The sequence below is a fragment of the Petromyzon marinus genome, chromosome 5, assembly GCF_048934315.1.
Source record: "Petromyzon marinus isolate PM22_M1 ecotype Great Lakes invasive population chromosome 5, UKy_Petmar_22M1.pri1.0, whole genome shotgun sequence".
Classification (NCBI taxonomy): domain Eukaryota; kingdom Metazoa; phylum Chordata; class Hyperoartia; order Petromyzontiformes; family Petromyzontidae; genus Petromyzon; species Petromyzon marinus.
Genome location: NC_133671.1, coordinates 758924 through 777214, shown reverse-complemented (window position 1 = coordinate 777214; position 18291 = coordinate 758924). Strand labels below are relative to the sequence as shown.

Below are 18291 nucleotides of genomic sequence, written 5' to 3'. Positions count from 1 at the left end.
TTTTGCGGGACAACAAAGTAGCTCTGTTGTCTGTTCCCAGCCGCCTGCCCGCCTTGGCTTATGTGTTGCGTTCGCTTAAGTCTACACGCGTGTTGATACCGAGATTCGAAGTCTGACAATATTGATATTCAGTTAGTTAATAGTTCCGTAGCGAATTAGTGATAACGAAATCACGAATCTGAGTGAAGTAGAAAATTAAAGTTAATAAACGGAGCAGTTAATCACCGTGAAGAATACAAGAAAACAAGTGCTGAAATGGGCCACAGTGTGGGTGTCCCAACTGATGACGGACCTGATGAAGGCCACTTGTGTTGTGGTCGAAACGTCGTGAATTTTTATTTTTTGTTGTTTTTTTTACGTAACTTTACCGAATAGAACCAAAGAGTATGGATCCTTGCAGTCACGAAAGCTTTAAATCTAGAATTGATGACGGACGCTTGTGTTGCGCCCGAAACGTCGTGATTACATTTATTTTATTTTTTATACCTACGTGACTTTACCAAAATAACCAAAGAGTATGGATCCCTGCAGTCACGAAAACTTCAAATCTAGATTAAACCGTGAAGAATATGCGGTGTGGGATTACTTCACTAAAGTCGATTCTGATCAAAGCAAGGCGCAGCAAACCCGCTGGGCGAAAATGCGGAAAAACTGGTATTTCTTAACTACAACATTTGTTTCTTTGGATATAATTACTAAGTAAGTAATACCTCAAGATTTGATATTTAGCTACTCTTACTGCAGGCTCTGAATGATTAGTTCTAGATTTATTTTTAATTGAAGTAGCATTGCATCATGACATGATTTATTTTATAAATCTTGTGTTCGGTAACTTCGGTTATATACCTTTCTGTTTCGGTCTCGGTCGAAAGTGTAGTTAAACTTTCGGTTTCGGCTTCGGTTTCGGCCGAAAGTCAATATTTAACTTACGGCCTGGTTTCGGTTTCGGCCGAAACTACAAATTCATTTTCGGTCGGCCTCTACTACAGCTACGATTGACACTACCGCTTGTACTACAGCTGCTACTGATACTGCAGCTGCTACTACAGCTGCTACTGATACTACAGCTACTACTGATACTACAGCTACTACTGATACTACCGCTGGTACTACAGCTGCTACTGATACTACAACTACTACTGACACTACTGCTGATACTACAGCTGCTGCTGCTATTGCTACTACCGCTGGTACTGATACTCCCGCTAATACTATAGCTGCTACTGACAGCACCGCTGGTCCTGCCACCACTACAGCTACTATAGCTGCCACCACTACCACCTCTACAGCTGATGCCACCACTACCACCACTACAACTGCCACAGCTGTAGCTGTCCACAGGGAAGGACGATGCTCCGCTGGTACGCGGTCATCACGGCCCTGCTGACGACCCGGTGGAGTCAGTGGGAGAGAAGGAGGCCACCACAGGTGACATGGACCAGGAGATACTGGCCTGGCTACAGGAGGTCATCCTCAAGATGGGTGAGCAGGTAAACTCACTCAACTATTAAACAAAAACATTTTTTTACCAGGCGTAAGGCCCCAATGAGATACGTAGCTCTTTTTCAGAAGCGGCGACCTGGCCATCACCCGTAATCATAGCAGCTCAACGAAGTGGTTTTATCATCACGTAGACATTCATATTAACGGCCAAACACTCTGAACGCGTGACGTCGATTCTAAAATGTTGAGGGAAAAGCCAAACGACCCGGATAAAAAAAAACATGGGGAGAGAAGCAAACTCCAAATATACAGCAGCAGGCGTCAGGGTCGGAATTGAATCCACAACCTCCTGTATACTAGGCGAGGGAGATAACATCTCCTGGTCACCGTGGCACCTCGTGGATCACCACGATATTACCACGGTGGCCAGGATATGTTATCTCTCTCCCCTGGTATACAGGAAGGTCGTGGGCTCAAACCAGACCCTGACGATGCCTGTTGTTGTCTATGTGGAGTCTGCATATATCTCTCTCTCTCTCTTTGTCCCCGTGGTGGTCGCATTAATTTTGTCCTCCGATTTTTCCCTCCACATGTATAATCACCATCACGCGTTTAAAGTATTATGGGGCTCTCTGAGTAAGGTTTCTATGGGTCTTTATAAGTTAAGGTCTCTATGGGGATCTATGATTATGGGTGTATGTGGGTCTCTGAGTATAGGCCTCTGTGGGTCTCTATGAGTATGGGTTTATGTGGGTCTCTATGGGTCTCGATGAGTCTATAAAAACATGCGTTTATGGTATTTGTCTGCCGTTATACATTCTCACACGATGCTGATATCAGCCACTCTGTTGAGCTGCTATAATTTGCTATAGTCAGGTTGCTTCTGAAAAAAAATCTACGAAGCTCAATGGGGCATTACCTGGAAAAACAAAATAGTGTAACAGGTTTTTGTTATATAGACCCGCCACGATGGGCTAGGGTTTTGGATACAGCATCGCTCAGAGCAAGTCGGTGCAAGGCAATAGTGGAGTTTGTTATCATTGATCACAAACAAACAACCCACCAACTGCTGTTAAAGTGCAGCACAAGAAAGTGCCGAGCCGTGTTTTACGAAATATCGTCTCCCACGCGGTCAATTTTGGTCAGCTACGGGCCATCTTACCAACAGCTTGCCTGTGGTGTGTTTCATGAACACATTATCCATCCATATTAGAGATTTTTTGGGGATTAAATATAAATGTGTCGTTAAACCACCACCACCCGACACAGCCAATTAGTAAGGTGTGTTATGTAAACCAAACGTGCCAATTATTTACTAGTCCAGAAAACCGGTTGTATGTTTTGAAGAGTAAACCCGCACAATTTACGATTTGTGATGTTTCACCGGTGATTACAACCAGCATCATCAGGCGAGAGGCAGAATTGTGGAGAAATCCTCTTGTTGGCTGTGTCGGGTGGTGGCGGGTTTTATTACACATGTATGTTTATGCAATCTAACCCAAAAAATAAACTATTATTGATAATATTGGTCGCAAAAGCCTACAAATTAATACTATAGATATATTTATATATATATACCCTACAAGTGGTCTCAGGTTTACGATGATGCCCCGATTTAGCTCAGTGGGGCCTTACGCCTGGGAACATGCAGAGTGTTAAGTTTTAGTTGAGTGACCTTCTTGTGACCTTAGCGTAACATTCTTGTACTACTACCAGTAGGCTCTGTACAGCGGCAGGATCTCTAGTAATAGTACCTACTAACACTAGTACTACTAATCGTAGTAGGTATAATACACTTAGTTTAGTCGTTGTCCTGCTTGAGGTTCGTGCTGAATCATCACTATCAGCATCCTCAGCAGTAGCAGATTCAGAGGAATAGTAATTGCATGGCTACTCTTTTACTTTGCCCATTCAACCCCCCCCCCCTCACTTGACTTCTCTCTTGACCGCTTGACCCCCCCCCCCTCCGGCCACCCGTTAACCCTCTCTTGACCCGCTCCCCCATACACCTGTTGTATATTTTGGGTCTTGAAAATGTTATAAATATAATATAAAATAAAATGAAAATTTAAGAATGTGCAATTATCTGAAATTATGCTAACTTATGTAATTATGCCGATTCGTTTATGTTAATTAGGGATGTGTAATTGTATTAAGTTATGCGATTGTATGTAATTATGCTAATGTATGCCATTATGATAATTAGGCTCGGCTTCGTTGTCTAGGGTTGTATTATCAATCAGGATAATACAATGATTCTCATTTTTACTTTGACTGATTATGTCTTAGTGTGTTTATGTCAGGTCTCAAATTCAGATCTCTCCGCAGGATACAGTTCTTATAATTAAGATTACTATGCATGAACTTAGGAAGGCACCACTCAGACTCTTCTGTGTTAAGCAACTTTAATCTCTAAACAAAAAAAACATAACACTCTAATATGCTAACTTTTATACTAGGAATGTCAAGACAGTACTCCTGGAGTGGAGCTGATCTGCCAACTGACCATCGGCTTGTCATCGATAAGATGCACTTGTCATTCCTCGACTCTGGTGGTGGGTGTCCATCTAGGACCCCCATTCAAACTCAAAGTAGCCTGGTCTCAGCTAGCTGAGGATACTTAACAGCAGTAATTTTAACATCGTCTTTAATCATGCAGTTCGGGAAGCTTTCCATGGCTGTACCTGAGGAATATCCATCTTGTACAGATTCAATGGGATCCTGATTGATGCCCTAGTGCGGTCGAGGGATGGCTCCCTACTGGTCAACCATGTAATGTATGCTGATGATATGCTAATTGCTGCTCACTCAGAGGAGGAGTTAGAGGTGCTACTGCTGAACCTAAAGTGTCTCACTAAGAGGTGTAGTCTTACCATTAACCCAACTAAAACTAGGCACGTGCCTGGGTACTTTTTGCCATCAAATACTCCACCCCTCAACTGCCCATTGGTGATGGAGCAATTGTGGAGAGAGTACAAAGTTTTATCTACCTGGGCAGTGTACTCATGACCAGCTCCGATTTGAAGGGAGAGGTCTTACTCCCAGTCGGCAGCATTTTATTTTAATCTGCAGAGTAATATTGCGTGGAAGCTACCTGGTATGTCACTCCACACGAAGCTCAGCATCTTCTCTGCCAGTCATGCCCTTCCTTCCCTATGCTTGTGAAACGTGGACCCCTCTAATGGAACATCTGTGCCGGTTAGAAATATTCAAGCCGGTCCTGCCTACAATCCATCCTGGGTTTAACCAGGCTGGATTTTGTGAGGAGTAAAAAAATCCTTCATAGATCTAAACACATTCCCATCAGTGAGCTCCTCTGGCAGCCAAGGCTGCGTTAGCTGCCCGCATGTCCAAGCAGCTTGTTTGACCAGATAAAGGTGGCTAAATGGGCACGTCACGGGCTGGAGAAGACATGGGCAGATGCGGTACCTGAAGATGTGGAGCCGAGTGGATTTGCCAAAGACCGGTACCAGATGTTTCAAGATGAGTCTCAATGAAGGGATGGTTAAAATTCGCAGAGTTTGCATATTAGGGGCACAGTTGGTGCATCTGCTCGTCATCTCAGTCAGGAACCCATGGCACCTGGGTCTGTCCCGTGACCTCCTGTTAGCGAGCCTTTGACATTTCACGTGGCATTAAATTGTAACTGGCATGGCACAAGCGCCGTGGTGACGTCATCGCCACTTTGTGACGAATGGCAACTGTTGTTTTGTGTGTGTGGCTTTTTTCTTTGGTGTGTGTGAAATTGTGGTGACTCATTGCGCCTCTGGACAAGTAAGCCAATATCAGATCAAGGTAAGTGAAAAGAAAACCGAATTTTTTTTGCTATTTATGTTCCTTTAGTTTGTGTTTTATTGAATATACAGTATTTTTTTTATCAGACGCGAAGGTCGATGATCTCCATCGTGCTGCAGAATTCAGTGTGGCCCCTTTGGTGGGACTGTTGCATCTGATTGGCTGTAATCAGCCTTTGCAAGCCGATTTTGCTGCCCTATTGCAAGCCGATTGGCTAATGCGGTGTGAGGGCGATGCAATTTATAGCAACCACCCCAGTAGTTGTGATCTGGCTAGGACGCGTGTGAATGCTTGAAAGCTTTGACCTGTGCCATTTCGAATTCTATCACTGCCCGTCACATGTTACACACATTTTACTCGAACTCAGGCCCCGAGAATCTCAGTGGTGTCAGTTCAACATCTGTGACCTCTGAACCACCTCGATTAATTTTAATTTGCGAGGTTTCTAGTTCTTGCGAGTAAGAAATTACATTTTCAATTCTAGTCCATTTTGCTATAACTCGTTTTCATAACGCGAATTGGATACAATGCGATGCATGCATTGGAGAACATGTTTTTTTCTAACACGGATGCGAATTGGAAATAACACAATTGCGCGAATGGAACTATGTCACTTGAATAGGTTGTACGACTGCCTCGGCGTCGCATCGCACAAGGCAGGATTTTGCTGGATGCTTCTAGATGCTACCCACGCGCCTGAGTCTTTCTTCAGCCTGTGTACACTTCTCACATGTTATCGTGGACTGTACTTTACCCCTATATTATTTATGAGAAGGCGATTTTTCCCATAACGTCTTCTGCAGGAATTAAATTGGTACGTTATAGGAGAACAGACTCTACTTGAAAAATTAAGCACATGTGATGTTAATGCCGCTTCAGGCTAGCAGAGCGAAAATGAAATAACCCAATATGACGCGGCAGAAACAAAACCAGACAAAATATTATCTTCAATCGGAATGTTACTGGGAATTGCGGCGTTTCATCGTAACACAAAGCATATACAAGTGGACACTGACAAATCAGTTGAAGATTTTATTTTTTTAAATATTTAATGTAAAAAAGTAAGTGAAAAACACCTTGTACAGGAATACCATGCATTTTCGTCTGGTTAGGGACCAGAGCATGGACGAATGTCAAAGCAGAGCCTTTACTTAGCCTTGCTCATTAAGTTTGATTATGTCAAGCTTTTCTTGCAAATTGAGAACCTTATGGGCTCGTTTAGCTTTACTATCACCACACTTAGCACCCATTATGAATATATTCAAGCACAAAAATAAGTATTTTACAGTAATCACAAAAATAACCACGTGTTTTATAATCATGAAAATAACTATGAACACTGTAGTATTATTCCGTTATCACAAAAATAACTATGAATTGTTTACAGTATAATCACAAGTACAGTATTAATAATATATTAATAAACACAAATATAAGAGATGCTCACTAAACGACTTTTATTCAAAGACTGAACGAAAAAAATGGCACGTGGTGCGAACATCGTGGAAGGTTGGATGAAATCGGACGAAAGAGGAAAGCACATGGACGAAATTTAAAATGTGGTTATAATTGAAAACGGCCGAAAGAGTGAAGCGACGAAAGTCAAGGTATCGCTGTATACACATTGAGCTGAAAACTAAAAGCAGCTACAAAGAAAACCAATATTTGACATTTTTGTCAATAAAAAACATACGATTGACATTTGAATAAGCAAAGGATGTGATATTTACAGGTCAAGTTATATGAAACTCCAAACCCTGTAGAGAGGAGCATATATCATCATGGCAACTCCAGTCATCCTCGCAGCGGCTTTTGGCTAGCCATCAAACGAAGATGGTCCCTGCATCGCGTGCTTTAGGATGCGGCCGTCTGGAATGCTCTTCCATTTTATATTAGGAATCCACTGGAGCTATGCACTGTTAAATCATCTAGAATGAAACTAATGTCTTAGTACTAATTGTTGTGTTTAGTTTGTTTTTCTTCCCCGGCACATCTGATTAGCACGGTTGGCTACATACAGTGCAAAATAAGTTCAACATACATTCATAGAACACCACTCCTTGTAGATGTGTAATGTAGCATTTAAGTTAAATAAGACATCGTTTAACATTATTTAAACATTTGTTGAAATAAGTCAGAAATCAGTGGGGTGTCTAAAAGTGGATCACCCTGTGCATTTCAGTACATGCAGCAGAAGATCCATTGTCATCATTCTGGTCACCAGTAAGTGTGATCTTCACTTTAATTCATCACAAGGCTTGTGAAAGGGTTTTCTTCATTAGGGTCTTCACTGGGCTCTGTTGACATGGATTTTTTTGGCTAGGGAGAAGAAAAACACACCGTCAATAGCATCTATATCTCGCTTAACCAGGTCTATCAATCCAAACGAGCGCATTGGACTCTGGCTCAGACGGAGTTCATTCATAAGGGTAAGGATTTTGCAAGCGCAGGACCACTTGCTTGCTATCCTGAGCAACTCGGAGAGCCTTTATATGACATTTCATCTCAACCATTCCATAATTACCCTGCTGCGATCTCCCCAAAATTATCCCAATGGCAGCTGTCCCCCTGCGCACCACAAGGTGTACACAGCACCGGCCTTCAAGTGTGCCTTTTGGTCTTCCAGTATTGGATGCAGTTGGCATCTGGTTCTTTTTTTCTCCCCCCAATTCAGTCGTTTGTGAATAAATCGATGAAGTTTAGGAAATGTGCACCGTGATGCCAGCACACGTGGCTAGCGCTCGTTTTCGAATATCATTGTGGAATCCCCTTCCTCGGTCCATTCGGGATTCCGAGGCCTGTGTCATTTTTTTAAATCACATCTTAAAACTCACCTATTTGTACAACGGGCTTTCTTTGTAACTTAGGATTTTGAAAAAACAATAATCTTGTCTGATTGGATTACTCCAATAATTTTTCACTTTTATCATAGTTCTTTATTGTATTGGAATTTGGAGTCATTGATATTGTTATTAGCTTTCTATTTCGCTTATATTGTATCTATACTTGTGAGTGTAGTTTTATTTTTACGTAGTGTTTTGAGATACTTCAAAATGAAGGCGCTTTATAAAATAGAGATTATTATTACGGGGATCTGGAACATCCTATCTTATGCAGGTGGTGAATGTGTGCGAGAGAGTGTGTGTTTGACGTGGTGTGTGATGTGTGTGACACTGTGTGACATGATGTGTGACGTGATGTGTGACAGTGTGTGACAGAGTGTGTAACATGGTGTGTGACATTGTGTTAATGCTATATGGGGGATCTTTGTACCCCCCTCCCACCCCGTGTACTGTGCCAGCCTTCATAGGTGCTCAACTAACAGCACTTGCTCATACAGTCTGTCAAGGCTATAATGGGGGATCGTTATCTTTGTCTCTCAACGATGAATACAGCTACAGGATTAACCAGGGAGGTCCCTGGGACCAAACTGTGATCCTACACAGCCAGCTGAAAAAACTCGCGACCGCGTCGCAATTCTGGCACTTCCCTGGTGACATGGCAGAGCAGGATAATATAACTGATAACACGGAGCACCAACCACTTACCTTTGGAATAGTGGTTGAAGTCAGGGTGGCATGTACTACTGTGCTTACTGATAACCAGAGTATGGTGCGATATACTGGCAAAATGAACACATTTAGTGGACTAGATGCTGTAGAAATGTTCTAGTCCTGCACAGCACTCTACCTGCACCTTAGCGCTGTCTATGATTCTTTATTCCTCGGCACATTACTAATTAAGTATATTCAGGTGATTACACTCGGGATGGGTCTCAACGATAAATAGGTGAATAACAGTAAATCAGTCGCTATTAAACAATTCAACAACAAAAACTAGCTTTCAGTAACCAGAGCAACAGTCTCTCCGGTTAGTTTCTGACAAAAAGTGTTGCTCAGAGCAGCAAGAATAGTCTGGGCTACATTCGCGATTCTGGTGCCCTGCTGTGTGAAGTGGGGCACCATGGTGGCTAGGAGATGTTAACAAGATCGCCTGGTATACAAGTTGTAGGATCGATCCAAACCATGTACACCTGCTTGTGTGGATTTTTCTCTGGCTCCACATTTAGAATAGACATCACGTATTTAAATTATCTCGCTGCTACTACAAATTTTCACGTGATTGGTCAACTTCGTTGAGCTATCATTTGTGGCCAGGTCACTTCTTAGAAAGAGCGACGTTGCTAAGTGGCCGTTACATGGTGAAATAAAAAAAAATAGCTTAGTTTAAATGTATGTTCTCCCCCTGTTCCACATGAGTTTCCTCTGAGTTCTACAGTTTATTACTATAACAAAAAAAAAACACATGTGACTGGCATTGGCCCAAACAATCCTGAAAATTATTGGTAATCTTCTTTGGTTCTTTCGGTAAAGTCACGTAGAATGAGAATAAAATAATAAATTGATAAAATAAAAAAACACAATAACATTCTCACGACGTTTCGGCCACAACACAAGCGGCCTTCATCAGGTGAAGGGGCGAGACTGTCTGGTAGGACTGTCCTAACACAATAACATTCTCACCTACCAGACAGTCTCGCCCCTTCACCTGATGAAGGCCGCTTGTGTTGTGGCCGAAACGTCGTGAGAATATTATTGTGTTATTTTATTTTATCAATTTATTATTTTATTCTCATTCTACGTGACTTTACCGAAAGAACCAAAGAAGATGAATCATTGCAGTCACGAAAGCTTTAAATCGAAAATTATTGGTAAGTTTATGGGAGCCTTTTTTGCCAGTATCAAGATGATTAAAAAAAATAAAAGGCGTTTTACCCTTTCTAGCAATAATTTAGGAGGCGTCAAGATGTTCAAACACCAAATAGACGCACTTAATATTGATGCCTTTCTATAGGTGTGTCGATTGTTATAAATACCAACACCTGCCATTTGCCACTAAGTGACGGTGACGTCACCATGAGGCTTGTGCCAGACCAGGTGTATTTTTGAAGCCACGTGAAGGCTCGCTGCTGACAGCAGGTCACGGGACAGACCCAGCAAGTGTCATGGGTTGACTGACTGATATTACTGCTGCCAGATGCACCAGATATTGGTGCCAGAAATGTGGCCACTACTTGAACATATTTGCACAAGACAGAAGAAAGTATAAACAAATGACAAAATGTGCAGTGGGCACCTACGGGCTATCTGCCCATGGATCGTGACAATGATGATCCTGGCTATACACGTGTCATCATTATACTGCCTGCTAAAACCAAATCTGGAGACGCATACATATTTAAGACGCAGTTTAAATGGAATAACACATTATGTAGTACGTGTATGCAGTATGTAATGCATATCAGAATAATATTTTTTTTATATACTGGAGGAATCCGATGATCTTTAAATATATTTTTCACAGATGTCCAGTAGGAGATGCACTAGACCAATTGATGTACATCATAATTCCCACGAAGAGCATAATAATATGTTTACATAGTATAGAGTGTATATTGATTGTACCAGATTGCTATTGTATAGTATAAACCACGAAATAATAAACTAAACTATTTTTACTTTACCATCTGAGGCCCACTGAGCTATATAGCTCTTTTTCAGAAGCGACATGACTATCACAAATGATAGCTCAACGAAGTGGCTTATCACGTGGAAATTTAAAGCAAGCAAATACTCAAACGAGTGATGTTGATTCTAAATGTGGAGGGAAAAAGTGGAGGACCCAGAGAAAAATCCACACGACTACGGGGCGAGACACTATAAACTCCAAATATACGTCAAGGTCGGAATCGAACCCACAATCTCCTGCATACCAGGCGAGGTAGTTAACATCGCTTAGCCACTGCGGCGCCCCAATACGTTGGGGATGGCGATGTGCATGACCACTCACCTGTTATTGTGACCCGCGACTCGTTTGGAAGGGGAACGTTGCCTCCAAAAATAACATGAAACAGCGATCACAATGACCAGCACAACCGATAGCACTACCAGCCAAAGCCACCACAATCCGCTTTCCTCTGCGTCTGAATCTTGACGAGGTTCGTCTGAGCGAGGAGACAAATTCGCACATCCACACAACAGTAGCATCAGCAGCCGTTCACCACTTAGTGGCGGTGACGATTACACCACGGTGCTCGTGCCAGGCTAGGTGCACTTGGAGGCTTTCGCGTGAAGTGTCCAAGGCTCGCTGCTGGCAGATCACAGGATTGATCCTCCATGTGTTATGGGTTGACTGACATGACCGACAGCACTCACGTGCAATCGATTTAATTTCTCACTGAATATTTGTCAGGGTCGCTGAGAGTAGACTGGTAGTAGTAGGTCATGTGCTTCAGTAGCCATAGCAAGAGGTATACTGGATGCGGTGTGCCAATTTTGGAAACATTTCCCAGGTCTAGCATGGTCAGACGGTGGCATGACATTAATCCCTTTGGGTGCGTGTACCAAAACGGTGCCAAATTCAGTGTGTAAAATCACCAAACAGATGGCCTATTAAGCCTGATCCAGGGCAATCTGGCCAGAATGGGGGGCTATGCGCAAGGTGGTGGTGCATTGTACAATACAACACATTATATTTTCTCGCATTTCATTTAATGTGTAGTGACTGGGAATGTCACTGTGTGGTGCCGTGCCTGCGAGGCCACCGTGGGAGTTATAATGTTGTGTGTACACCCCGGACACGGGGTGCAGTACCATCCTGAGTGGGGGCTCCCGTGGAGAGAACAAGAGAGTGTCAGCCAGCTAGGGTTACGTTGGGGGCATGATACTCTGGCTGACCTGGGGACACGTGACCGGATGATACTGGAGGGGGGCCACCGGTAGAGGGGGCCAATGGGTGATCATGTATCCGGGAAGAACTCTCGAAAGCCTTCGAGCAAGGGCGAGAGAGATCGAGGAGGTGGGCGGGGCGAGAGGCGGAGCCAGCCCCAGCCTGGCCCGATATAACGGGGCCCCCGAGAGGGGCTCGGGGTTCTTACTGTTGGAGAGGCAGGAGATCCACGTCAGGCTTGAAGAAGCCTCCAGCCACGCGGTTCAGGACCCAACTTGTGGTCCGGACCGGGATAGTGGAACCGTGTCTAGTTCCGCCGTAGCGTGTTTAGTTGGGTGATCACCCGAGATTATGTTGGGTTAATAGTTAAATAAAAGTGATGTTCCTAAGACAACGTCTGTGACTCAGTTGGGCTCCTACAAATGTATTAGATTATGTACGCTCCAGTGGCGAGATGTTAACTACCTCGCCCGTTATATAGGAGGTAATGGGTTCAATCACGACCCTGACGCCTGTATATTTGGAGTTTACGTGTCTCCTTGTGGTGGTGTGGATTTTTTCTGTCCTCCGGATTTTCCCGTCCAAGTTTACAATCAACATCACGCATTTAGACTATATGGCTGTGATATATTTCTCCATGGTAAGTTTTCATTGAGCTATTATTTGTGATAGCCATATCGCTTCTGAAAAAGGGCTTCATAGCTCAGTGGGGCCTTACCTGGTAAAATAAAATAGCATAGTAAAAACATAGAATTGTAACTGCCTTGGAAATGTGTGATTTATCAGGTTCATTGCACTACCTATGTGCAGGCCTCCATTTAATTGTGCTAATTTCATGGTGGCACATCGGGACTCGTTTTATACTCTGTGAGGCGCTAGACAAGTGATACATAATTATTATTATTTTAGAAGGAGATGTGTTATGTCACACGACAGCATATAATCGCATGGCATTGTGATATATGTCTGCACACCCACCTTTCACCACGAGCCTGGTGGTTGAACTCGTCACTTCACCACTAGACAGTCGCTGCACCTTGCACTGGTAGGGGCCCTCATCCTCCTGACCCAGGTTCATGATCACGAGTCTGGCCTGGCCTTGTGCGACGTCCAGCGTGCAGTGCAGCCTGCTGGAGACCAGGGGCAGCTCCTTACAGCTCTCAAACTGGACAGCAGAGGATGGAGGAGAGAAGAGGTTATACCCTACATTATGGGCAAGGAACTGTATCTGTTGAGCCAAATACGTCCTGCTACTTCACTTAATACGGACTGTGACTTTGTATCCTAAAGAGGTGCTCACCGTGGCGAGATGCAAACTATCTTGCCTGGTATACAGCAGGTCGACCCCGACCCTGACGCCTCTATATTTGGAGTTTGCGTGTTCTCTCCATGGTCACATGGATTTTTCACCAGATCCTCCGTTTTTTTCCTCCACATTTATAAATATGCATTTAGAGTATGTAGCTGCCACTATAATTTTCCATGTGATAAGCCAAGCCGTCGAGCTATCATTTGTGATAGCCAGGTCACTTCTGAAGAGCTATATAGCTCAGTGGGCCTTATCTGGTAAAATAAAACGATGTATATATATTTTTAAATACTATGGTATGGTCAGGACAGCAAGTCTATTTATTCCCATATTGTTAATGCCATCTTCATGCAGAACGAGTTAAATCCCCTGTGCAAGACGTTGGTTGTGTCCGGATAGCTTGGGTTTCCTCCTCACATTCATGAACACGCGTCGAGGGAGTTGACCAAACGTTCCGACGCAGGCCCACGCAGCGTGATTCAGTTTGGTTTGAAGTGATGAAGAGGAAGATGTAGAAGTAGTTGCAGTAAATCATGATGAAGCTTTTACGTGTAAAGCAAGAGGCGCTGGTAAATTCCCCCATGCTGCGCTGTGTCACGCACAAGGGAAGCAAAATTGCGTCCCCAAATTTCCTTTCGGTCCAAAGGGTAAATCCATTGCTGTAAAACACCTCTCTTGCAGTCTCCTCACTCCACTGAACCACGGCAAACCGATGCCTTCCACTGAACACTAAACTTTTTTTATTTTACCAGGTAGAGCTCACTGACCTATGTAGTGCTTTTTGAGATGCGACCTGGCCATCACAAATGATAGCTCAACATGTGGAAATGTATAGCAGCCAAATACTACAAACGTGTGATGTTGATTCTAAATGTGAAGGGAAAAACCGGAGGACCCGGAGAAAAATCCATACGACCACAAGCAGAACTTGCCAACTTCAAATATACAGTAAAACCGTGGATTGTGAGTAACTTGGTCTACGAGTGTTTTGCAAGACGAGCAATTTTTTAAAATAAATATTAATTTGATAATTCTAGCGAGGTCTTGCAATACGAGTAGTACGTATACGCTTTGTTTGCCGAGCGTCACGTGATCACAACTGATATACGAGTGCTTTGATATACGAGTGCTTTGGATTACAAACACGTTTCTGGAACGAATTATGCTCGCAATCCAACTTTTTACTGTACAGGCGTCAAGGGCAGGATCGAACGCACGACCTCCTGTATACCAGGCGAAGTAGTTAACATCTCACCGAGTCCTTGTAGAACCAGTCAACGTCCACCTTCTCCCCCAGTGTGGGTGCAGGGAACTGGCACGAAATGTCCACCCCATCGCCGAGAAGCCCCGTCACCTCGACCTGGGTTCGAACTGGGGTTGCACGAACTGCGAGGGCACAGGGGAAGGATCAAGCAGATGCATTACGTTAAATGTAATGTTATTTTTTATGTGTATATATGTTGTTTGTGTCTTAATTGCAATTCTTATACATGTGTAGTTTTAATGTTAGGTTCGCAACACAATCTGTGGTGCTCTCCAGTTGCCTGGGTGAAAAGTGGGCTATGTTTTGCACAACCTTGGCCAGCTGGCTCAACAAACTTAATAAACAATCTTGACTTACAGCTTTCGTCACTGCAGGAATTAATATTCTTTGGGTCTTTCGGTAAAGTCACGTAGATAGGTTCATATAAAATAACAAAAAACTACGACGTTTCGATCACAACACAAGCGACCGTCATCATCCTCTTTCCTCCTGAATATTAAACAATGTATGCGGATCGCTCTAATGGTACTAATTGTACACATCTACTATGCCCGTTATTGTACAGTTCTACAATGCACATGGCTTTTAGGAGCACTCTTCATGCAAGATCGATCTTGCGGGCTGCTGGCTCCACAATAAAATACAAAATAAGTTATGGTCTAATGAATGCAGCACAAATACAATGAAATTCCGGTCATCCCTGCAAGCACCGGCTTTTGGTTGACCGTCGAATAAATACGGCCACTGTATTGCAGCTTTTGCGGTGTGTTTGGAACACCCGATATTATGAAACCACTGGAGCTAAGCACTTTTAAATCGAGGTTGAAAACTCGTTTCCTTAAAACTGCTTGCTATGTTTAGTTTGTTGTCCCCCCCCCGCACATCCGATGAGTACGGTAAGCTACACACGGTATGTATATGTATGTTAAACTTATTTAGCACTGCACATAGCCAACCGTGCTAATCGGAGATAAAGCCCATGCAGCTAAGAATATTTTTTTTTCATTGGCTACTCGGCCCACAGAAAACATCAACGTATTCCACAATTCCAGATTTAAAATTAAAATAAACGTAACCACAGCAAATTGTATCATTGCTGTGACGTGATGCACCGTACCTGGTACGAACGCGGCGGTGTAGGTAGCCCAGGCTAAGAGAAGCAGCATTTTATAGTGGAAAATTTGACTTAAAATAAAAGCGTGTAAAAACATAAAACGACGGGTGAAAGCGAGAGGCGAGTGGAGTTGTTGAACTGTAGCCCTTCCTGTGGGAAGCGCATTTATAAAGGATTCGCGCCAACGGCTCAGCTCCGGCACGGACCAATCAGGGCTCTATGTGGGCAATTAATATAAACAAGTTGGCTTTGTTCAAAAAGGGATTCCAACACCAGGGAGCTGTGAACCTGGTTGGGATGAGGGCCCTACCCTAAGGGGCGCAACTATGGTTGTTGGGGTATGTGACAGCGTTATGCGACGCATCGGGGCCCAGTCGGCCACAACGTGGCCCCGAATCAACAGATAAACAAGTTAAAATGTTTTAAAAAATTATTACAAAAAATGACTTGCGGTTTACCGCGGACCAAGCCCGACTAACACATATGGCTATCGTATCAATAGAGCAGCATCAAGTTGCGCGATCCACTCGCTTTGAGGAAATCCTAGAGCCGGCATGAAAGCAAAAGGCAAGATAAATAGTGACGTTATACCTTTAAATCTATGTATTAATACTGTCACTGTGAGGCTGTCTTCCTCTAACCCCAATACACGGTGTTGGCCACCCAACCCCTCGTGTGCCGTGTCGGCCTTCATAGGTGCTTGCTAACAGCACTTGCCCCTACAGTCTGTTAAGGCTACACGGCGAATCTTTGTCTGAGTAGACAGTGTGTGAGTGAGTGGCGCAGTGATTAGTGCACCGAACGACAAAACCGACCACATGAGTTACATTCCGGGTCAAACCTAACAGTGTGGAATAATATCTGCACTGGCCCAGCACCTTGTGCTCTGTGTAATAAAAACTGCTGGGGAGACAAAGACGTCCGGGCGTGGTCCTGACCATGCCCACCCCCTCCTCTCCGGCCGTCTGGAACACTCTTCCTTCCGCTATTAGGAACCCGCTGGAGCTATGCACTTAGAAATAAATATTTATCTTGACAAACTCATTTCTCTTCAACTGCTTTTTGTCTTTAGTTTCTTGTCCTTTTAGCACGATTGGCTACCTACGGTGCGAAAGAAGTTAAACATTCACGCACCGTGCAACTCGCTCCATCAGCCTGATAGCAGCTCCGGCAGGGGGTGCGGGGGTCATAGTCCACTGCGCGTGTCGCTGAGCAAACTGCTGCACGTACGCATTTACAGCTGCTGGGTGTTTGTCGAGGCGGCCGTTTAAATGGCACACTCCAGCTCTGATTGGCCTGTTCAGAAGCGTCGTGACGCGCACCACGTGTTGTGTTTTGTCATCTTCATCTCGACCGTTATTGCGTCAGACACAACGTGATAGCGTTAACAAGCGAGGGCTTTGTATGAATTAATGAAGGCATTCGCAACGGTTTTTGTCCTGCTTACTTTTTAAATATTAATTTCATCAGCAGCAAGGGTTCCAAATAAGCTGTTATTCTTTATTTTGTTCGCGCGCGTTGTGGCCGAAACGTCGTGAGAATTTTATTGTGTTATTTTATTATTTTATTCTCATTCTACGTGACCTTACCGAAAGAACCAAAGAAGATGAATCCTTGCAGTCACGAAAGCTTTAAATCGAGTTCAACAACGCTTCCCTTTTGTTATTGAACCGTAACCCATTTCATAACACTGACACGTATGCGCATTTACATACAGCGCATCATTGTGATTCGAATACGCCACCTACCTCGTGAGATCACAAGAGCTGAGCAGGCGAGAGCCTGGATGGTGGTGCAGTTTGGATGCCTACCGGGCGTAGCGGGGTGCTCTCGGCTGTCCATGCTGCCCGTGGGCATGAGTCGCAGGCAGCAGAGGGAATGCAGCAGTACGCGTTTCTGTTGCTGCTGCACTTCTATGCTCCTCAGTCGATGCTCTCCGGCAGGATAGGGTTTGGTAACATCCCCGCCCTTTCGCCAACCTGCATTGACCAGCGCGGCGAGGTATGGTCAAAACCAGGGGCGGAGCCACAGGGGGGGGGGGCTGGGGGGGGCTTAGCCCCCCCTGAAATTTTGGGACAGTCGGTAATCGGGATAACCGGATATCCAGCTGCTGCAAAATGCTGGCTGCCACCTTGTGCTACCCTGCAGGCCCTGCTTGAGCAGCAGCCTTTTGAACTTATCGAACGTATTAGCCACATCAGCTGCGCCGACCTATTAATAAACTCCGCGTTCAAATCCAATAAAGATAGTTTTATACATTTGTGGCGCCCATTGGAAAACATACACTGGATATCTTAGAATATTAAAGTCAGCCCCCCCAAAGTCAGAATCCTGGCTCCGCCCCTGGTCAAAACAATCCCAATGACCCACACGGGGCGAGGAGAGACGAACAATTGAGTATGTTCACAATGGAGCACGCTCACTCGATGTTTTTACTCGGATACAAAAAAAGAAAAAAACTTTCAGCCTTCAACTCTTTAACAAGAATTCCCCGCGGATGACCGTGGAGAAAAACACAAAGTTGCAGCAGCTAATACATCCCAACGTTGCAGACACGGAGTGGCAAACGCATTCTTGCAAAAAAAAACATTCCAGTTATCCGGGCAAGTAGCACAGAAAATGAACGTTAACACGCCC

At 44.1% G+C, this 18291-nt stretch overlaps 1 protein-coding gene across 2 annotated transcripts; it reads right to left on the bottom strand.

Moving 5' to 3' along the window:
• Positions 1-6257: 6257 nt before the first annotated feature.
• Positions 6258-17643, bottom strand: LOC116938921 (uncharacterized). 2 transcript variants are annotated; one of them, XM_076060765.1, is made up of 5 exons: positions 17466-17643; positions 14532-14662; positions 12946-13132; positions 11089-11242; positions 6258-7557 (listed from the first exon to the last, which is right to left on the bottom strand). In XM_076060765.1, the coding sequence occupies exons 1-5, from the start codon at positions 17509-17511 to the stop codon at positions 7488-7490; spliced, it is 588 nt and encodes a 195-aa protein (XP_075916880.1). In that variant the 5' UTR covers positions 17512-17643; the 3' UTR covers positions 6258-7487. The 2 variants fall into 2 exon arrangements, with proteins under 2 accessions (XP_075916880.1, XP_032802539.1); XM_032946648.2 differs by lacking the exon at positions 17466-17643 and adding an exon at positions 15658-17043.
• Between the last annotated feature and the right edge of the window lie 648 nt (positions 17644-18291).